The 22,368-nt window shown below is 52.8% G+C and overlaps 1 protein-coding gene across 1 annotated transcript in view; it reads right to left on the minus strand.

Moving 5' to 3' along the window:
• ADRA1D (adrenoceptor alpha 1D) overlaps nt 1–21,060 on the minus strand; it is a 28,858-nt gene extending 7,798 nt beyond the window's left edge. The window contains exon 1 of the mRNA XM_031004928.3: nt 19,323–21,060. Within this exon, the coding sequence (XP_030860788.1) occupies nt 19,323–20,436 (1,114 nt within the window). The 5' untranslated portion in view covers nt 20,437–21,060. The remainder of the gene's footprint in view (nt 1–19,322) is intronic.
• Nucleotides 21,061–22,368: the final 1,308 nt, after the last annotated feature.

Below are 22,368 nucleotides of genomic sequence, written 5' to 3' on the forward strand. Positions count from 1 at the left end.
AGTTACCTACAGTGTAACCTTTCCTATACCAAATCTTTACCCCTCTTTCCAAGCCTTGCAGCCTGCCCCTTCTTCTCCGGAGCAGTTGATCTTACCTCCTGTTTCACAGGGAAAGTAGAGGCCACAGAAACTAGGCACTCGCCCAGCCTTCCGCACCTCTTACCTTCTTTGGTAAGGAAGGGATCTCTCCTCCTACCCAAGGTTAGTGTCCCTTCTTGTGTGGTGGAGCCCTCGATCCTTAAGCCACCTACAAGCCTGCCTTGGTTACAGCTGCTGCCTCTTTGCTGGCTCCCTGGCTACCACCTTCTCTCCACGTCTCCAGCCCTCACCTACAGTCTCCTCGTCCCCACCTGACCTCACTCTGCTCTGCTGCTTTGCCGCACATGTTCCACCCCTCCCAGGCCCTCAACCTGTGGACACTGCCCTCATCCTCCTGGGTGCCGCTCATCTCATCTGTGGCTTCCTGGATGACAGTCTCTTGGTTTTTCCTACTCCTTGTCAGTTTCCTTGCTGCTCCTTCCTCACATCCTCACTGCTAAATGTAGGAGCGCCTCATTTAGTCTCGCAGTTTCCTGTCTTTGCATTCTCCTATCAATGTCATCCAGGCTCATGGTGTTAAATATTGATTGACTTTACAGCTCAGACCTCTCTCCTTAATTCCAGACTCATAGATCCAGCTGCCTCCTAGACATCTCCACTTGGGAGTCTAGTGGATCTCACACTTATCCTGTCCTCATGAAGCTTACATTTCACTGGGGAAGACAGGAAATAAACAGGATAAACAAGGAAAATGTAAAGGTATCAAAGAGTAAAGGTATACTAAGGAGAAAAAAATGAAGCAGGAAGGAAGATAGGAGGCGAGTGTGCCTGTGATATGTGGCTAGGGATGGTGGTATAAATTCTGGATAAGGTGGCCGGGAAAGTCCCGATGAGAATGTGACATTTGAGTAAAGAGCTGAATGAAGTGAGTGAATGAGGTGTGTGGAGATCTGGGGAGGAACATTCCAGCAGAGGAAACGGCAAGTGCAAAGGCCCTGAGGTGGCTCCGGTATGTTTGTAGAACGATGACGAGGTTGGTGTGGACAGAATGCAGTGATTGAGGGCAGAGAGGAAGGAGACGAGGTTGGAACTCCACCACCCACCCTCAATGCGCCCTCCCACCCTGTCTGAGACACCATCATCACTTGCCTTGATGAATCCAGCAGCCCCCTCACTGCTTGTGCCCCTGCCCCCTGAATCTTTTCTCAACCTGGCAGCTAGAAAGACTGAAAAGACTGGTCACGTCACTCCTCTGCTCAGAACCCTCCAACAGCTCCTCTGCCTCCTCCTAGCAAGAGCCTATGACCTACACAGCTCAACATGTCCCCCCAAATCTCTCCTCTCCTCTCCTCTCCTTCCCTCGCCTACTCTGTTCCAGCCACACTACCTTCCCTGTTGCTTTTTGGACATGCCAGATGCACACCCACCTTGGACCTTTGCACTTTTTCCCCAGAATTTTCTTCCTCCAATATCCATGTGGCTCACACCCTCACCTTTGTGATGAGATCACACTGACTTCGTATTTACAATTGTAATATCCCCTAATTCTGTGCTCCCTGTCTGGCTCAGCTTGCTCTGTTGTGCCTCATGGTACTTGTCACCTTCTGTCCTATTTGAGTCACGATGCATTTGTCTATCGTCTATCTCCCTGCAATGAACATCCCTGGGGTGGGGCCAGGGTCTGTTTTGCTTGGTGCTGCATTCCCATTGCCAAGAAGACCTCACAGGCATATCAAGCACACAGCAGGTGCATAACACTTGCTGAGTTTGCTGAATGAATCCCTCCTCTGTATCCTGCACATCCAACTGGTCACCACGTCCTGTGCAGTAGATGTCCTTTTTAGCAGGTCCCCTGCACTTCACTGTGTTTGTTAAGCCTTGGCTTGCTCTGTCATTTCATTTTGCTTAGGTGGCGGCAGCAGCCCCTGACAGCCCCTGGCCTCACAGCCCCTGGCCTCAACCCATATCCTCTCCACTCTGCACACAGCTGCTGGGAGACTTTTCCTTAAAAGTTGGTTTCTCTCCTTTCCCTTCTGAAAACTGTCAGTGGCTTCCTGTGGCTCAGAGGAATCAATCGAAACATGGTGCTGCTCACAAGGAAACACAGCGTTTCTAGGGCCAGTGCTGTCTTTGTCTTGCCTTCCTCCAAATTCAGCCACGTTAAGCCCCAAGCAGATCCTTCCACACAGCTGGGCTCCTTCTGCCTTTCTGCCAGGACTTGCTGCTCCCAGGAGCCTCCTCCCCCAGTCCCTGCAGCCCCAGGTCAGGTGTCTCCCCACCCAGCCTGGCTCAGCTGTCCTTTCCTGTGCAACTACAGGTTCATACAATTTGCTATTGCTCCATCTACTCTATGTGACTCTTGGTTTCTTGAAGGCAGGTATGGGATTCTTTCTTTCCTTCCTTGCTTTCTTTTCTCTTTCCCTTTCTTTCTTTCTTTCTCTTTCTTTCTTTCTTTCTTTCTTTCTTTCTTTCTTTCTTTCTTTCTTTCTGTCTGTCTGTCTTTCTTTCCTCTTTCTTTCTTTCTTTCTTTCTTTCTTTCTTTCTTTCTTTCTTTCTTTCTTTCTGTCTCTTTCTCTCTCCCTCTCTCTCTCTCTTCTTTCTTTCTCTCTTTCTGTTTTTAGAGACTGGGTCTTGCTGTCACCCAGGTTGGAGTGCAGTGGTGCAATCATGGCTCACCGAACTCCTGGGCTCAAGTGAGCCTCTTGCTTCAGCCTCCCAATTAGTTGGGACTACAGGCATATGCCACTACACCTGGCTAATTGTTATTATTATTATTTTTGTAAAGACAGGGTCTTGCTCTGTTTCCTAGGCTGGTCTTGAACCCCTGGCCTCAAATGATCCTCCTGCTTCAGCCTCCCAAAGTGCTGGGATTCCAGGAGTAAGACACCATGTCTGGCCTGAGAAATTTTCTAAAAGGCATGTTTTTGCACTGTTCAATATGTTTTTCTTTTTATCCCAGCCTCTAGCACAAGTGCCTGACTCGAACGAAGCAGGGACTCTGAAATATCTGTTGAATGAACAAGTAAATGGCACTTGAATAGGTGGCCTCTAATGTGCAGAGGAAGGAAAAGGGAGCTGACGCTTTCCCAGTGTTCAGTACCTTCTAGGCACCATGCTGGGCCTTTTATGTAGTTCTCAATGAATCCTCATGGCATCCCGCTTTGCAGAATGATTCTAGTTACCCAGAGAGCAAGTAGCCCTTAGGGTCAGGACATGCATCTGAGTTGGTCTAGTCCTAAAGCTCCTGGTCCTCTCCTGACATCACTTAAACAGAGAAACAGAACTCCCCTTGGGCTTCTAGGGGCACTGGGTTCAGGAGGCACAGCCACTCCCTTTGTTCTTCCTGGCAGCTGCCCCACCAGCAGTGAGCCCATCCCACCTCTGGGTTTTCTTTTTCTTTTTTCTTTTTTTTGAGACAGAGTATCGCTCTCTTGCCCAGGCTGGAGTGCAATGGCGTGATCCTGGCTCACTGCAACCTCTGCCTCCCAGGTTCAAGCAATTCTCCTGCCTCAGCCTCCCAAGTAGCTGGGACTACAGGCGCCCACAACCACGCCTGGCTAATTTTCTGTATTTTTAGTAGAGACGGGGCTTCACCATGTTGGCCAGGTTGGTCTTAAACTCCTGACCTCAGGTGATCCACCCGCCTCGGCTTCCTAAAATGCTGGGATTACAGGCATGCGCCACTGCGTCCGGCAGCCTCTGGGTTTTCACAAGGCTGGTCTGGCGAGGAGGCTAGTCCTCCTCCTCTCTCCACAGGGGGCATTTCCCCTGGAGCTCAGCCTCAACTCAGCCTAGAACCTTCTCCAAAGGTGTTCCTGTGATTGCCTGCTCCACTGGGGTTTGAGGGGTGATAGCGGCTTCTGGAGTGTGCGTGCTCGGAGCATGCTTCATTCTGCTTACACCAGGCCGTGTGGCATTTGCTGGCCTGTATGTCCTCAAGGGTGCCTTGCCGGGCATGCCACATCAGGTTCAGCTCCACGTCCATCCATCCAGACTGCTCAGAAGGGCTGGGGTGGGGCTTGCTAGCTGGAGAGAGTATCAGAATGACCCCAAACTCCTGGGAGAAACCCTAAAGAGCTGCTTGGCCATCTCTTTCAACTCCTTCAAGTCTTTGCTCACAAAGTCCCTTTCAGGCTTGAAGTCAGATGATGTTGGTGCCCTGCCCAGGGGTCCCCAGGTGCTGTGTTGGCAGTCAGAGGCTAGCTGTTGCCCCTTCTCTGGACAACTGCCCTCAGTCAATGGGAGCTGCTTCAACTGGGTCCATGACACCTGCTTCCCAAGGGGACAGCCTGCAGCCAATGACAGACTGATGTGGTGATAGAGAAGGCTAGCCCCCTTGCCTCAGCACAGTCCAGTTCTGCCTTTCTTGCCCCAGGGATCCCTGTGGGTTCAGGCTAAGGCCAAGCTTTGCCTCAACCACACCCTGGCTTTAGCTCTTCCCCTCTGGCTTCCCGCCCTCCCTCACAGGTGTCTCCTGAAATTCCTTTTTCAAAAAATTCCTAACTGGGCACAGTGATGCATGTCTGCCGTCCTAGCTACTTGGGAGGCTGAGGCGAGAGGACTGCTTAAGCCCAGGAGTTCAAACCTAGCCTGGGCAATTTAGGGAAACCCTGACTCTAAAAAATAAAATAAAATATTTATTTTTTAAAAAATCATCCAGGCTGGGTGTGGTGGCTCATGCATATAAATCCCAGCACTTTGGGAAGCCGAAGTAGGTGAATCTCTTCAGCCCAGGAGTTCCAGACTAGCCTGGGTAACATGGTAAAACTCCATCTCTATAAAAAATATAAAAATTAGCTAGGTGTGGTGGTGCACACCTGTAGCCCCAGCTACTTGGGAGACTGAGGTGGGAGGATCACTTGAACGTGTGAGGTTGAGGCTGCAATGAGCTATGATTGCATCACTGCACTCCAGTCTGGGCAACAGAGGTGGGTACATGCATGGTGGCTGCATGTACCTGCCTTTTTTTTGAGACCCTGTCTCAACAAGAGAACAGATCACCTAGCACCATGAGATCTGTTAGAAAAAAAAATCCTTCAAGAAGAACCCCTATCTCAAACGCTGCTTCTAGGGAACCCGACCCAGGACATTCTTTGTCAGTGCATTGTCACGTCTTCAAGTGCTTTTCGTGGTCCCCAAAACCTTGGGACCAGGGATTAGCCCTTAGTGGCCATCATCACTCTTCTGCCCCCTGCTGGGAAAGGTGGGGCCTGAGTGTGCATGTTTGTGTTCATTGCTCCCCATTTAACAGGAGGCTTGCAGTGGGGTGGGGGGGGGTGAGTGTGGCTGCATGAACCCACCTCTGAGGAGACCCAGTAAGGACGCAGGGAGGAGATGGCCAAAAACAGAACTCCTGCCCGCTCCTCTCTGTTTCTTGTTCTTGTTCTCCCATGTGCTGAGTCGCCATCCAGCTGGCTGGGCTGCTCCAGCCTGCCTTCCCCATTCCCTGTATTGGGGTGCCCATGTCAGGAGTCTAACCTAACGTTTGGGGGACTGGGCATCCTCTGGTCAGAAGAGGTGAGGCCTCTCCTGTGTCAGCAAGAAAAGCCACTCTCTGGCGTGTTGGCTGGGCCAGCCTGGCCCATATATTGTTGGGGAAACTGAAGCAGGGGGTTTGTTTACAGCCCAGATTATCATAAGCCAGTCCATTTTCCTAAGGAACAGGAATGGCCAGGCCTGCAGGAGCTGCTGAGACGCTGCTAAGGCAGGGAGGGACATGGCTGGAGCCGAGCAACTGACTGGCCAAGCCTTGCTGAGGACAGACGGCGCTGAAGTCAAGGGGCGGACTGTGTGATTAATAGCACTCTTTTGGCATCACCAGAAGGAACTTGTTCTTGGCAGATTATCAGAATTCACAGCCAGCCTTGCTCATAACTTGTAGACGACCATGAAATATCAGGCTGCACCCCAGCCTCCCCCATCTTCCTACCCTGTCCTCCACTGGGACTTTTCTATCCATAGTAAGCCATTCCCCTGTCCACAGAGATACACAGGAGTAAAAATACCCCATCCTTCTAGATATTCAGTCTCCTCCCACCCTGCCAGCAGGGCTAGGAGAGAAGGAATTCCCAGCCCCAGACTCTCTTCCTCTCCCCCAGTTTGCTCAGCTGCTCACGCAATGGCCCTAACCTTGGAGCTCAGTAGCAGCCTTCCCCAGGAGAGGCTGGGACCTCTGCCCCTCACAGGCCTCTTCGCTACATTATAAAGGGTCAGCAAGCCTCTCTAATACAGTACACTTGAGCCAAGACCTGAAGACCCTGTGAGGGAGTGAGCCATGCATGTATTTGAGGAAAGAAAATTCCAGGCAGAGGGAAGAGCATGTGCAAAGGCCCTGAGGCAGCAGGGTACCTGACAAGTTGGAGAGACACCCGGGAAGTTAGGACCGCCAAAGTGGAGAAGGGGAGGAGGAGAGTGGTAAGAGATAAGGCCATTTTGAAGGGGACACAATCATGGAAGCCTGTCAGGAAGAGGTGACCTGGATATGATCCAGATCTCAGATGGATTGTGAAGACTCGAAGGGGTGAGTCGAGGGCACCATGGGCCTGCTATATCAAGCCAAGTCTCTCACATTCCTTGCATCACCAATTTTCTGTGGTGAGAGGTAACTGACAGGGTCCTCTCACTTGAGATGCACCAGGTGTAGGTCAGAAGTCCTTCTGTGCCCTCGTGTTTGCTTCAGGATCCTTGAACTACCTGGGGCTGGCCCCGGACTCCCTTCTGTAGCTGAGGGGCAGGTGAAGAGAGGGCAGCTCCTAGAGCAACGGAGGCTGCCTGGTGGAGCCCAGGTTTAGGGAGATGAGCCATAGGCCTGTCCTGCATCCTCTTGCCTCCTCTAGGCCTCCACCAGGCCCCACCCATTTCTCTTTGACTCTTTTTTCCCTCCTCTTCTCCCTTCTCTCTTCCCACATTCCCTCTTCCTCCCCCTTCTTTCTCCTCTTTGTTGTCACTTCTTAACTCACTTATTTCCTGATTTGTGGTCTTGGAATGGCCACACCCCAAGCTCTTAGTGACCAAGGTTGCAGTTCTGCCCCATGGCCAGGCTGGCCCCTGATCCAAGCATGAGCCTCTCGGCTCTGGGGCCACACTGACAAACGGCTCCTGGGTGTGAGCAGAGCAGCACTAATACCAGGGGAGAGAAGGTTCCCAGGCAGTGGCCGTGCTGTCCGGGAGTCCCAGCATTGAGCCGCCTGGGCTTTGCCCACTGGGCTCCACACTGGCTTTCAGAGACTCAAGACCCTGTTCTCCTAGGTGGCCACTTGCAAAGTGAGGGAAGTCCTACCCTCCAGTGTGCTCAGGGTGCATGGCGGGGCTGGGGGGTGCACGGCAGGCCTGGGCTCAGGTGGGGGCAGAGATGGGCTTAGGGACTCAGAGACTTCCTCAGGGACTCTGGGGGTCTGCCAGGGTCTGGGAGAGGATCGAGCCATGCAGGAAGGGGCCATGTCCCATGGCAGTCCTCAAGATCCCCTCTTGGCCAGTATCCAAGACATGGAAGTGAGCCTGGGGGATGTGTGTAGGGGCTGAGGGCTTCGGTGGGATGGAAAGCTGAAAACATGGCTTCCAACTATGGCCCTTAACCCTGGCCCCAGCCCGACCTCTGACCCAGGCAAGAAATAACATGGACTCTGGGACCAAAGTAGTTGGGTTCCAATGTCGGCTCTGACACTTATAAACTGGGGGGACTTTGGTCATATTACTCAACCTCTCTGGTGCCTCAGTTTTCTCCTCTGTAAATGGGGCTGCTAATAGCATCTACCTCACAGGACTGTTAGGCGGATACAATGATTTGAACAGCACCTGGCACACAGGATATATGGGTTTGTGATTAATTAGTTAATTAAGGTGGGAGAGTGGGAATGGGAAAACAGAACAGACTGAGGGAGGTTTGGGAGGTTGGAGTGTCTGAGTGGGGTGTGAGGAGGAACTGAGACTGATGCTCAGGTTCCTGGCTTGGACTCCAGAGGACAGACAGAGATGCCACTTGCCAAGATGAAGAATTTGGGGGAAGTGGCAGGCTCGAGGGGAGAAGCAGAAAGGTGGGCCTGGGAGAAGCAGAAAGGTGGGCCTAGGAGAGGACCGAGCCCCTGTGGCTGGGGCATGGAAGTGTGGTAGATGGAATAATGCCCCCAAGATGTCCAGACCTGTGAATGTCACCTGCACAGGGGTCCTGAGATGGGCAGATTGCTCTGGAGAATCCAGGTGGGCATAAATTAATGACAAGACTCCTCAGACAGGAAGGAGGGAGGCAGGAGGCTCAGAGCCAGAGAGGGAGACGTGGCAACAGAAGCAGCAGTCGGACCATTCTGCGGATAGATGGAGGCAGGGCCATGAGCCAAGGCATCCAGTGGCCTCTAGAAGGTGGAAGGGGCCGGGGAGAGAATTCTCCCTGAGCCTCCAGAGGAAATGCAGCTTGCTGAGGCTTGGATGTTAGGACTTCTGGCCTTCAGAACTGGGAGGTAATATATTCTTTGAAGTCACTCAGTTTATGGTAATTTGTTATAGCAGGAACAGGAAATGAATACAGGCCGTCTGAGGGGCTGCTGGGACCTTAGCAGCTGGACTTGGGGCTGGAGCTGAAGAGGGCTTGTCTGGAAATGTGGATCTGAAGGGGAGAGGGGTCTCCGAGGAAGGCTGAGAAGGAGCAGCCAGAGGACCAGGAGAGAGATGGGAGAGAGATATTAAGGGTCATAAGAAGAAAGGAGAGAGGGACAAACTGACATATAGGAGTGAATGAAAGGACTTAAAAGAGACCCCTAGCCAGATGTGGTCTCAGCTACTGGGGAGGCTGACATGTGGGGAATTGCTTGAGCCCAGGAGTTGGAGGCTGCAGTGAGCTGTGATCACACGACTGCACCCCAGCCTGGGCAACAGAGTAAGACCCTGTCTCTTTCTTTAAAAACAATTAAAACAAAATTTTCACTCCATTATTCTGCTCTGAGAGACTCCGTCTCTTGAAAAAAAAAAAAAAAGAAAGAAAAAAGAGCCCTCTGAATGTGAAGATCTGGCAGCCTCCGGTGACAGTGCCAAGGCAGATCCAGGGAAGTGTGTGCCCTTAGCCCTGGGGCAGGTGTGAGAATGGCAGGAGCTACCCTGAGTAGGGCTGATGCATGTGGCAGGTGGGAAAAGGTGTCCTAATCAAGACTAATGTCAGGATTTTTTTTTTTTTTTTTTTTTGAGATGGAGTCTTGCTGTGTCACCCAGGTTGGAGTGCAATGGCTCCATCTCGGCTCACTGCACTGCAACCTCTGCCTCCCAGGTTCAAGCGATTCTCCTGCCTCAGCCTCCCAAATAGCTGGGACTACAGGCACATGCCACCATTCCTGGCTAATTTTTGTATTTATTTATTTATTTATTTATTTATTTATTTATTTATTTAGTAGAGACGGGGTTTCACCATGTTGGCCAGGCTGGTCTCGAAATCCTGACCTAAGCCACCGTGCCCAGCCTGAGAGGATATTCTTTTAAGAGTTAAGAAGGTTGGCTGGGTGCAGTGGCTCAAACCTGTAATCCCAGCACTTTGGGAGGCCGAGGCAGGCGGATCACTTGAGGTCAGGAGTTTGAGACCAGCCTGGCCAACATGGTGAAACCCCGTCTCTACTAAAAATAAAAAAAATTAGCCCGGCATGGTGGTGGGTGCCTGTAGTCTCAGCTACTTGGGAGGCTGAGGTAGGAGAATCACTTGAACGTGGGAGGCGGAGGTTGCAGTGAGCGGAGATCATGCCACTGCACTCCAACCTGGGTGACAGAGCAAGACCCTGTCTCAAAAAATAAAAAACAAATAAAATAAAGCAGCTACTAATCTTTAAAAAAAAGAGTTAAGAGGGTAAGTAGCAAAGAATATGCTTACAAGTAGGTGAAAGGGAGGAAAAGACTACAGTGCTAAGTGGGGGAAGGCTGAGGACAAAAGGGTCCACGGGATTGAGGGAGAATCTTTAAGAAAGCTCTGGACATGTCGATGTGCTATATGTGTGGACAGAAGAGAGGTAGGAGACAAAGAGGGTTGAGGAGTAACTGAAAGAGTAAGGCTCCTTAGAAAGGAAAAAGGGTTGAGAGAGAGTCAGAGCTCACAGAGGATCTGCAGGACTTATGGGGAGACCCTGAGGGCTGCCTCGAGGCAGCAACCTGACTATGGAAAGTGTGACTTTTCTACAGCAAGTGCTCAGCTAGACCCTGGTTTGCACTAGCTTGCTACAATTTCAGAAATGCTGTGAGCTCTCTTTGGAATATTTACACCATGAAAATAGGCAGATGCTATAAATCAGCCTCCATCCCAGAGCCAATTGTGTAACATTTACCAGGACATCATAGGGAGGAATGGTCTAATTCAGGATCTGGGGCTCACAGAAATAGGAGGAAGTGAGGGAATTAAAGATGGCAAGAGAGGATGAAGCGACAGATCATCCTCTGGGGCTAGCTGACTAAGGAAGGGATGTGTAATCGACTGGGAGACAAGGTGAGGGCAGGGAGGTGAAGGCTTGGTCAAGGCTGGGGTTGATGAGCAGGTGTAATGGGAACCAAGCAGGGAGGACAGGAGCAGATGGACTCAGGAGGAAGAGCTTCACTGAGGATTCTGGGGGAGGGAGAGTAAAATGGGCACATGGACCAGGGCATAGGCCTTGGAGGAGGGGAGGAGGGGAAGGTCATTGTAGTCTCAAGGCCAGAGTGTCATCATGGGTCAGCCTCAGTACAGTGGAGTCACACCGATGACCAGGGTAGGGGTGGGAGTGGGGAAAAAACAGTGTGATTCCGATGCCCAGATCTTTAATGAATGGAGCAGGGTGATCAACTGTTCGTCAGATGTTTGGGACAAACATATCAGCAGGAGCTGGGCAGAGGACAAGATCTTCAGGGGAGGGGGAGGAGGAATATATGTCCAATGACAGAAGTCCCCATCAGTGTTGTGTTTTTCTTCTACTGAAAATAAAATGTACTTCCTGGATCTGTCCATTGAATCAGTGACCAACTCAGTATCAATGAACAGCTCAGACAGTCATCTTCCATTGAAAGAGACTAGGGCTCTTTAGGGAAATGGCTAATTCCAGGTCTAGGGCAGAAAAAATGCAAGCTGAGCCTGAAGCATCTTATCAGATCAGAAAGCAAAGAAGAGCTCAAGATGCTCCAGGTTCTGCCAAAGATCTCAGAAGCCAACTAGAAGGAGTACCCACTGGCCAAGGCCAAAACAATGATGTCTGTGATGTGTTGGAACAGCAAGGATGTCTAAAAATAATGACATTACCATGGTACTCAAACAGCCTCAGTGGTCACGTCTGGAAAGAGAACTGACTCTTCCTCTGATAAATAAAGAGGAATATTGAACATCTTCCCTGCCTTTGCTGTACAGATTCTATTTAACCAAACAGCTAGTGGTGAAATCATTTTAGAATGCTAGTGAATAAATGAAGGAGGTATGATAGGATTAGAATATCCCCACTTCAAGCCCCAGTGATATAATGGTCCAGGCCATGGTCAATGGCTGCCAAAACCAGCAGGTGAAAGGCTGATGGGTCACTTTGTAATGGACAGGGCAGGCTGACAGCACATGAATTCTGGTCAATCTTGACACCACGAAAGAGAAGAATTCTTTCCAGGCCAAATCTGCACCCAGGAAGTACAGGGAACAGAGGGACACGTTAAATGGCACTGTGGAGATGCAAACTCCAAACTGCAGGATACACCTGGGGACAATCTGGTGTCTTCACTAAATAAACGGAAAGAAAAAAAAGCAGTGGAGGCTTACCGAGTAAAGAAACCTAATAGGCAAATCGACCATATGCAACGTGTGCTCCTTCTGTGGATTCTGCTTCAAACAAACCAACCAAAAATTTATGAGGCAGCCAGCAACATTTCAACACTAAGTAGATATTTGATGATATTAAATGATTTTATGTGTTATAATGGATTGTGGGCTTTTTTTTTTTTACAGTTATTATCTTCTAGAACTATATATTGAAGGATTTACAGATGAAGGGATACTGTATCTGGATGTTCTTCAAAATAATCTACAGTGGCCGGGTGCAGTGGTTCATGCCTGTAATCCCAGCACTTTGGGAGGCCGAGGCGGGTGGATCACCTGAGGTCAGGAGTTTGATATCAGCCTGACCAACATGGTGAAACCCTGTCTCTACTAAAAATACAAAAATTAGCTGGGCATGGTGGTGCACACCTATAATCCCAGCTACTTGGGAGGTTGAGGCACGAGAATCACTTGAACCCGGGAGGTGGAGGTTGCAGTAAGCTGAGATTGCGCCACTGCACTCCAGACTGGGAGACAGAGAGACTCCATCTCAAAAAACAAACAAAAAAAATCCAAAATAATCTACAGTGATGGGAAAGTGGGTGAGGATGGAAAGAAGCTAGGTTAGCTTTGGGGTGAAGCTGGGTCACAGGTACACAGGGGTTCATTATACTAACAGGGTTCTCTCTATCAATGTATGTGTTTGAAACTTTCCATGTTAAAAACATGAAAAAAACCCAACCCTAGCTCATTGCTTATTCATAGTAATCACTCAATAAATATTAACTGTTCGGTTAAAGATTTTCTTTTTAGGCCACAAAAATGGGGACTCACCCCCAACCCACAACAGGTAAGGAGAGTTGACTTTAAATAGAGGGCTGTTATGCTAAGCGAAATAAGCCAGTCACAGAAGGAGAAATACTGCATGATTCCACTTACATGGGGGTCTCTAAAATACTCAAATGCGTAGACTCAAAGAGTGGGATGGTGGTTTCCAGGGAGAAAGGGCGCTACGAAATTGGGAATTGTTAATCAATGGGCATAAAGTTTCAGTTTGGCAAGATAGATGAGTTCTAGGGGTCTGATGTGCAACGGTATCACATGATATGTATCCATAGTTAATGATATGTAGTTAATGATATGATATTTACACTTAAAAGTGTGTTAAGAGGGTAGAGCTCATGCTATATGCTCTTGCCACAATAAAAGAAAATTAAAATAATAAATAAATGGAGGGCTGTGCTTTGCCACCCAGAGCCTTGGTGTGGCAGGATGGGAATAGAACATGGGTTCTACCGTTTCCTTCTTCTGCACACATTTACTGAGCACCTATTATGTTCCAGGTGCCACAAAGCACAGGTAGGAGATGTAATGCCAGCCCTTTCTTCAGGCTTTTGGGCCGGGAGACAATGATGCCATGACTGAAGACCTACCACAAAGCATCCCTTGCCTCTCCCCTTCATCCACAGACCCCTGCACAACCTCAGGCAGCCTGTGGAGATGAGTCCTTTAGCACCTGGCCGACTCTCAGACATATGCATAATCCACTCTCCACACGGGGCCACCAAAGTATGCCTTCCAGCCTGGACACCAATTACTAAGCAGGGCTTACAGCCTCCCTCCTGCCTCCTCCTGCCTTCTCTCTCACTGTAACAAAGGCATAACATGTAGACAGTCAAATTTAGAAAGCGTGTGTTTCTGAAGCACACAGCCTGATGGCTCTGCATATGCATGCACCAATGTCATCACTACCCAGGTCAAGGTATGGAACTGTCCCAGCCCTTCAGAAAGTTTTCTAGCATTCTCTTCCAGTTAGTACACTCACTGCACACACACAGATGGGTAACCACTATCCTGGATTTTATCACCATTGATAAGTTTCCCCTGTTTTTGAACTTCATCTACACAGAATCAAAAGGTGTGTACACTTTTAGTTTCAGACCTGGCTTATTTTGCCCAGTGTAACATCCATGAAATTCATCCATGTGTGCATCAGTAGTTTGCTATTTTTCCTTGTACTGTGGTCCAGTCTATGGATACATGGTTTATTTATCCATTCTCCTGCAGATGGCATCTGGCCTCATCTCTTGACCCCTCTTCTCATAGGCTACACATTTTATGTCTCCCAAACCACAGAGCAACCCAGCAATACTGCTACTCCTGCGCCTACGTGTGTGTCGTTCCCTTTGCCCTCACACTTCATGATACATATCTGAATATTGACAATTACAGTGCATCGTGATAAAAGTACATGCAGAGTGTTTCAGAAGCACATAGGACATCTAAGTCTGGGGGTGGCCAGGGACACAGGCACTATCACAGAGCACAGACTCACAAGATAGGAGAGAGGCTCAGGTGTGGCTCACAGATGGCTGGAGTGGGACATTGGCTGGGCTGTCCTGGGACTTCTGATATCAGAGCCTCTGCCCAGCTGGTATGCCTTGAGGTGCATTTGAGGGGGGCCCTGGGCTGCTTTGAGTGGATGGCATTTGGAGGGTGGAGGTCAGTGATGCTCGGTGATCTGCCCAACAAGAGAGAGCTGGGATTGAAAGCCTGGGGGCTGTGAGTGGTCACTAGGAATGACAGGGGTGGGGCTGTTGTGTGTGTGTGTGTGTTTGTGTGTGTATGTAGGTCTCGGCAGACAGTCCACCTCTGGGCGTGGCTGGGGGACACTTGCCAGGCAGCCCAAACCCAAACGCAGTGAGATGCTGCCGCCATGAAAACACGCAGGAGGGACACGGGCCTCTGGAGGCTCCCGGGAGAGGAGGAAGCTTTTCTGCAGTTGGGTGCTTGCCTGGGGCAGGGTTTCCCCAGCCCCTCCGGTACCCCTCACACCCGCAGGGAGGATGATCTGCATTCTACACAATTGGCCTAGACCTCTAGGGTCAGGGGATTCTTGCACGAAGCGTCTCAGCGCAGAGGCTTCAGAGGCTTTTATCAGGGACTTTTCCAACCTACCCACCTGTCCCAACGACGCAGCCCCGCCCCAGCCACGCCCCCTCTCTCTGGGTCCTCTCTGGAAGTCCGCAGGCAGCAGGCTCTCACTGCGGCCCCTCCCACACTCACTCTACAAATCTGGGCTCCTCGGGCATCCGGCTGAAGGATCCCGATGAGGAGGGCAGATTTAGACAATTCCCTGTGATTTTCCGTGGCACCCAGCCCGCACCAGCTTGCTGCGGTGAGGGTAGGGGATTGTACCTGGCATGGGCGGGGCTGCCAAGAGCACCTCCTTCACAGGCCCCAGGGATTGGTGTCACTACGTTCTATCTCCAAAGTGGAGCATCTCTGACTGAAAGGGGAGCACTACTAGCTATCCCACTGGTCACAGGCAAGGAACAGGACTGTCCTGGGTCACTATGCACGGAGCAGGCAGCTCAACTGGGCATCACCACGGAACGTGGGCAGGAGGGTGCCCTGCCCTCTCTCTCGGTGAGGGGCGTTCTACACGCACCTCCGTACCTCTGGCACCAGCAGCTTCCTGGGGGTCCCAGAGGAGCTGGTGCTGCCCTCCCCAGCCTTGCTCCCTGAAATCGCAGCATCGGGGCACCTGAGGTCTAATGAGCTCGTTGACCCTCTGCCTGCCTTGGGGACATGCTCTGCAGTTGTTCCTCACAGGGAAAGTGGGGCAGCTGGAAGTGTAGGGGATGATCCCCAGCTACTCTCTGGGATTCTCTGGATTTTAGGTGCCCACATCTGTGTCCCAGTGTCTCCCAGCCAGTGACTTGGGTCCTTAGATGCCCCCACAGTTCAGGACGGCCCTCCTGTGGTGCTGCCTCTCTGGCCTGACCACAGCATTCCAGGTTTACAGGTGACAGCCCATGGCTCACAGTGCCAATGTTCCTCTGGAACTCCGGGCCCTTCCCTGAGACCCTTGATGTCCTCCAGGCCGCTGTGGCTGCTGCTACCACCTGGCTTTGTGTGCGGAAGTGTGAGTGAGGGCACCCCAGGTCTGCTGTGGCCCTATTGGGTGCCTTTACTTCCAGGGCCTATGTGGGCCCATTCCTTGCTGGCATATACATTGTTTCTCAATCTCTCCGTCTCTGGTGCTCGTCACGGCTGGTGTGGTGACCAGGACCTGGGAGGAGGCAGGTGCCACCTCAACAGCCATCCTGCTCCTCCTGGCTGCCTCTTTTTCTGCCTCCTTTGGGTCTTTCAACGTCAATGCTCCCCAAAGCTCTGTCCTGAGATCCTCTTTTCTCTCTCCTCCTCTTTCTGGGAGACTGCACTCCATGCTCCTGCAACCATCCCCATCTTTCATCCCTGCATCCAAGTTTCCAATGTTCTCTATCCCCTACCACACACCTGGTACCTCCACACCAACATATACCAGCCCCTGGGGGTCCACATTCCCCCCAAAAATTGCTGCTCAGTGTTCCCTGTTCCTTCAAAGGTATCTCCCTCCTCCCAGGCCTGGGCCTCATGCTGGGGGTGTCAGGACCTCCTGGCCCCCTCTCCTTCCTGCACAGCCTCCAGACCCCTCCTGCTCCAAATGGGCTCTGCCCTCCCTCTCTGCTGCTTCTGCCCTCCAAGCCATACTGGGGCAGATCGGAATATTTTGTTTCCTTGTTTGGCCTCTGTCCTGTTTGCTCATCATTGCCAGATTCAACTCAATTCAGCTCCACCAGTGTCCCTGGGCTCTGCTCTGAGGCACTCGGAAAGGTGCCCTGAGAAGCCTGGTGCAGCACAGACCATTAGGAAGGAGGATTTAGGGCCTCCTCCACCCGCCAATTCCCTACACCACATGTGAGGCGCAGCAGAAATGTAAGGATTGAGAAAGAGCTGTGCGTGCCAGCAAGGAGCAAAGGTCATGGAAATTAAGGGATGACTTCCTGGAAGAGGGAGTCATGTGATGTGGACCTCAAAGAAAGCAGTGGCCTTTTGCAGTGTTGATTGGAACAAGGAAGAGTTAGAAAAACCTAACATTCAGCAGGATCAACGCACTGTGGAATACTCTCAAATGTACTGCTGTGAAAATGGCCCAGCGTGGATAAATCTCAGCCACATAATGTTGGGTGAAATGGCAAATTGAAGAACGGTGCTATGCATGGCAAGGTGCCATTCATATAAATCTCAAAGACAAACAAAACAATATATTATTATGGATACAGATGTTTGTAGTAAGAGTATGAACATCTGTATAAGAGTGATAAACTCCAGATTTATCTTTGCCGAGGCAGGGAGAGAAAGAGGAAGGGACAGGAGGAGGGGATCTAGTTATGGCTTGTTCTATTTATTCGAAAAGAGAGGGGAAGGGTCTGAGGCAAATATGGCGAAATGTTAACATCTGTTCAGTATAGGTGATTACAGGCATGTGGGTGCTTGTTTTATTGTTTTCTCCTTATTTGTGCATTAAACTAAAATTTTAAAGGAAGTTAAAAGGGAAAAAAAAACAGGGAGCTGGCATTCTACACAGGTTGGGCGTTCCCTACAGGGGCCCAGTGTGAACCAAGGGGCAGGGGTTGAATGAGGGTACCCAGGAGCCCAGCACAGCTGGGCAAGGGGATGGGCTTGGGTGTCTAAAGGGGCGGGCACCAACTTTCTCTTCCCTGCTTACTTGCCTCCTTCTCCTAGTGTGTTGCTTAGGGTCCGCTGCTTGCCCCATCCCTGCAACAACCTTTGGCCGGATGATTTTCAAGGGTTACTTATTCATTCCTTACCCTATATTGAGTATCCACTACAAAAGCTACAGTTCCACGATGGCCTTATAGATAGGCATGATTACCATCACCCCATCTCTATTTTATAGATAAAAAAGCCAGCAGAGAGGGGTTAAGGGATTTGCCCATGGTTACACAGCTAGCGGGAGAGAGGCAGAGCTGGGATTGGCGCCAGAGCCTGTGGTCCTCACTGCAGTGCTCTCTTTTGCTCCCCACATACCAGGCCCATGCTGAGAGCCGTGGACTCAGTGATGACCCAGGTGACACAGCCCTGCCCTCACACAGCTTCTGGGCCAGTCCCAGAAACAAACCAAGCAGCACACAGATGTAATTACAACCAATGATCCAGTGAAGGAGGCGAACCTTGTGCTTCAAGGGAGAAAACAAGGACACGACTGAGGGTCACGGGTCCAAGAAGGTCCCTCTGAAGAGGGAACATTTAAGCCAAGACCTAAAGGATAGAGTTGGCCAGGAGGGATTGGGAAGGACAGTGAAGTCAGAGAGAACAGCAAGTGCAAAGGCCTGAGGACAGGCATGGGCTCCAGCAAGAAACCAGAAAGGGTCAGAGGGGAGAAGCCCAGAGCAGAGGGAAGTGGCAAGACCATGACGGCAGAGAAGGGGAGGGCAGAGAGGGAGACGGCTCTCATTTGAGATCTCCACTGTAGGAAGGGGGACCACATGTCTGCATGGCCCCAGTTCCAGCCTGTGGTCCAGTGTAAATATTCATAGTGTCCTATTTTGGTTTGGACAATAATATATTTGAAGGTCACCCTCTCATAGGTGATGATAGAGAGTTTGGATTTTGTTCTCAGGACAGTGGGAAAGCATTGAGGGCTTTTAATAGGAGAGTGACACATCTAATTTATAATATATAAAGTTCACTGTGGCTGCAGTGTGGAAAGGGCTTTCGGGGGCACAGGAAGGAGGCCATTGTCTCTTTCCTGACTCAGCCTGGCAGTGTGGAAGGGTCCAGGCCTGGGAAAGGCAGAGAAGGCCCGGCTTGGGCCTGTGGAGGTTGCAGCCACGGGTGGATCTGACTCCGGGCAAATTCATCCCCAGAGATGCTGTTCCCCCACTACTCCTTGCACTGGTCCAGCCTCCAGTCCCAGACCCAGGGCTTCCAAGAGAGGCCTCAAGGAGTAGGAGGCGGCCTCTGAAGACAGCTGCCTACCTCCCAGGACTGCAGGGCAGCTTGTGAAAGAAGCAGGAAAGTTCCCCGGAAGAGCTCAAGGACTCAGTAAGCTCAAGAAATAACGATTAACAATATGAACTTTCCATTTGATAATTTATCCCTATCCCTGTGCTTCTCATCGCCACACAGCCTCCTTCCTTTCCAAGAGGGGATCTCAGAAATGAAAACTCAGGGCACTCAGAAACACAGCTGGGGAGGGTCCCAAATGGGGCCAGCTTCCAAACTGAATGAGTGCTGGGGAAAAGCGGGTGGCTTCTGGCATCTGCTGATGTACCTGCTGACTGGCCAGGGCTTGCTGCCCATGAATGAACACATGTAGGCCCACCCACTCTGTGCACCCACCTCCCGGGAGGGGGATCTGTAGGGGGACACATACACTGCCGACCACATATGGGCAGATGCCCGCCCAGATTTTCACAGACGTTTTATTTTTAGAGGGGCCAGCAGCATAAGCCCAAGGCTTGGAAAAGAAGAAGGGAAGGACAGAAAAGTTAGAAGCCTGTGAAACGAACCTGGCGAGGATGAAGAACCGTTCCTTGGCACTCCACAAAATGGTGCATGCACACCTGCCTCTTAGGAGACTCAGGACTTGCTAAGTCAACCTTCTAGGTTCAGGTGGGGGTCGCCCAAGTCTGGGTGCCAGGAGGGCACCGCCATAGGCTCAGGGAGAACAGGAGGGGCCGGTGGGAGAGGGGTCACTCACCGAGCGGCAGGACAAAGAAGAAAGGGAACCAGCAGAGCACGAAGACACCCACGACGATGGCCAGAGTCTTGGCCGCTTTCTTCTCACGGGAGAACTTGAGCAGGCGCACGGAGAGCGAGCTGCGGAAGGTGTGGCCCTTGGCGCTGCGCATGCCGTGCGCCCCGTCGGCGCCCGTGGCCGCGCCGCGACAGTGGATGCGCAGCACCACCTCGGAGGCCTTGCCTCGCTCGCGCTTGACGCCCGCCTCGAGGCTGCGCGTGGTGCTGCGCGCGACCACGTACACGCGGCAGTACATGACCACGATGACCGCCATGGGCAGGTAGAAGGAGCACACGGAGGAGAAGACAGCGTAGCCCGCCTCCTCGGTGATACCGCAGAAGCGCTCGTCAGGGGGCACGGGCTCCTTCCAGCCCAGCAGGGGCCCTACGGACACCACCAGGGCTACGACCCAGAGCAGCGCCAGGATAGCGGCCGCCTTGCGCTCGGTCATGATGGCTGGGTACTTGAGTGAGTGGCGCACGCCCACGTACCGGTCCACGGAGATGGTGCAGAGGCTGAGGATGGAGGCCGTGCAGCACAGCACGTCCACGGCGGCCCATACGTCGCAGAAGGCGCGGCCAAAGGCCCAGAAGCCCAGAACCTCCATGGTGGCCGAGAAGGGCAGTACGGTGGCGCTCAGCAGCAGGTCGGCCACGGCCAGGTTCACGATGAAATAGTTGGTGACGGTCTGCAGGTGGCGGTTGCAGGCCACTGAGAGGATGACAAGCAGGTTACCTGCCACGGCCATAAGGATGAAGGCTGCCAGGAAGACGCCCACGCCCACGCCCTGCGCGCTCACCACCAGTCCCCCGACGGCCGCCGTGCCATTCACGTCGCCGCCCGCGCCCGCGCTCCCCGGCTCCCCCGCGGAGCTCCGGTTGTCCTCGCCGCTGCCTGCGCCCACCACGCCGCCGCCGCCGCCGCCCGCGCCCCCCGGCACGCCGCCCACCGCCGGGCCCTCCGAGGGGGCCGCGCCGCCCGCGCTGCCCCCGCCGCCGCCCGCGCTGGAGCCCCCTGCGCTGCTGTCCGGGCGGGGTCCCTCGAAACTGACGCTCAGGAGATCGCGGAAAGTCATCTCAACGCGCGGCCGTCGGTGGCCGGGCCGGGGCACAGAACGAGCGGCCGGCAGGGAGGGGAGCACAGGGCATAGCCGCGGGGCTCCAGATGCAGCTCCGCGCACGGGTCCTGTCGGGGTCCTGCCCAAGTTCCTGTGACGCGGAGCGCGGCTGTCCGAGAGCGGAGCTGCCTGGCCCGGGCGGCGGCCGGGCTCCCCGAGGCCGGCCGTGGAGTAGCACCGAAGAGCCGGGGCCCGCTACGCGCTCGGCGCTCTGAGCGTGCCCGGCAAGCGGGCAAAGCGGCGGCTCCGGGGCCGGGCGGTGCAGGCAGCGGCCACTGCGGCGCTCCCAACTCGGCGCGGGGGGCGGGACCGAGGAGGGGCAGCGCCAGGAAGGAGGAGGGGGCGACCCGGGCCGAGAGAGGGGCGCCACACTCCAGGGGAGAAGGGACCCTTCGCTCAGGACAAGCGATTGTGTCGGGGTCCGGGGGGCTGCGGCGCTGGCGCGCGCTCGGGTCCCGCAGCAGCCACCCACGCCTCTCCGCAGGTGCCCAAGCCCGCGCTCTCCCCTCGCGGTGCCCTTTGCGTTCCTTCCCGCTCCTCTCCCGGACCCCCTCCCCCTTGGCCCTCAGCGGCGTCCCTCTTCCTCCCGCCCTCTCCCCCGAGTCTCTCGGTCACTCGCTGGTGCCCTTGGGCGCGCGGTGCGTTGAAGGCGTGAGTCCCGGGTCTTCGGGATCCCGGCTTTGGCCGCCAGAGAGCAGCAAGCGCCTGGGATCTGCGGACTGCGGACCGGACGGCGCAGTGCCGCTGCGGGTTGCCTCCTGGGACTGCCCGCATTGATCTGCCGCACCTCCTTTTTCTCACGCCACTGGCCAGGGCAGGGTTTCAGACAACTCTGTCCAGTGCGATGGCGTGAAGAGAGCCCAGGAAGGGTCGGAAGCCTGTGCTGGGCTGAGGCTGGGTACGATGGGCTCAGGAGCAGGAGGCTGTGGCTACAGCCCTCGGACCCTGCCCAAGACACGCTGGTCTACATACACCAACTTTCCCACTGTTACTTTTCCCTGTATCAGATGCGGGAATAAACCTTTCTACAGCTACCCTAAATAAGGGGCCTTGTTCTTGTTCTGGCCTTTTTAAGAGGGAGGGTTTAAGTGCCAGAGGGTGGGAAAGGGCACTTGGCAGGATGGTTAAGCGGGGCGGGTGTGAGACAGTCTGGCTCCGCATCTGCATCCAGGCTCCGCCCCGTATTAACAGTGGAACCTCTTTGTGCCTCAGTTCCTCATCTGTCAAATGAGAGTAAGAAGTGATGTCTACCTCCTGGCCTGAGGGTTAACTGAGTAAATATGAGTGAGGGCCCCAGAGCAGTGCCTGGGTATGTCAGCGGAGTAGGGCTTGTTCAGGGCAGGCTTTTAACAGGGAGGATGGAAGGCGAGGAGGTGTGGGGCTGGTATGGACCCCGGGTGCAGATGTGGGAGAGGGTATGAGAAGCTTCTTGAGCAATAGCAGGACTGGGTAGGGAGAGGCACAAAGAAATCATACAGTTAGCCAACATAAAAATACCGGCTGCTGGCACGTGGCAGGCACCATGCTGGATACACTAACTGTAAGGAGGGTAATGCCCTCTCATAGCTGCAGAATGAGGAGGGCTTGAGCCCTACCAGGGAGATGAAGGCCCGTTTGCAGAAGTGTCTGGGAGGGGACAGAGAACCCATAGCCCTAGTGTTCACTGGTTATGGTTGACACAGGGGCAGGATGTCTGAGTTCTAGATGAGAAGCTGCTTTGGAGAAAAAGTAAAAAACTGCAGAAATGTTTAGAGATGGGTGGCCTCCCTCCTCCCCATTGCCCAGTCCAGGAAGATAAGGCTTTTATAATCATAGCTTGGAAACAGCTCTTCCAAGGCCTTCCCCATTAAATCTTCTTTTATTTTGGTTTTTGGAAACTTACTATAGTGA

Source organism: Gorilla gorilla, chromosome 21, assembly GCF_029281585.2.
Source record: "Gorilla gorilla gorilla isolate KB3781 chromosome 21, NHGRI_mGorGor1-v2.1_pri, whole genome shotgun sequence".
NCBI lineage: Eukaryota > Metazoa > Chordata > Mammalia > Primates > Hominidae > Gorilla > Gorilla gorilla.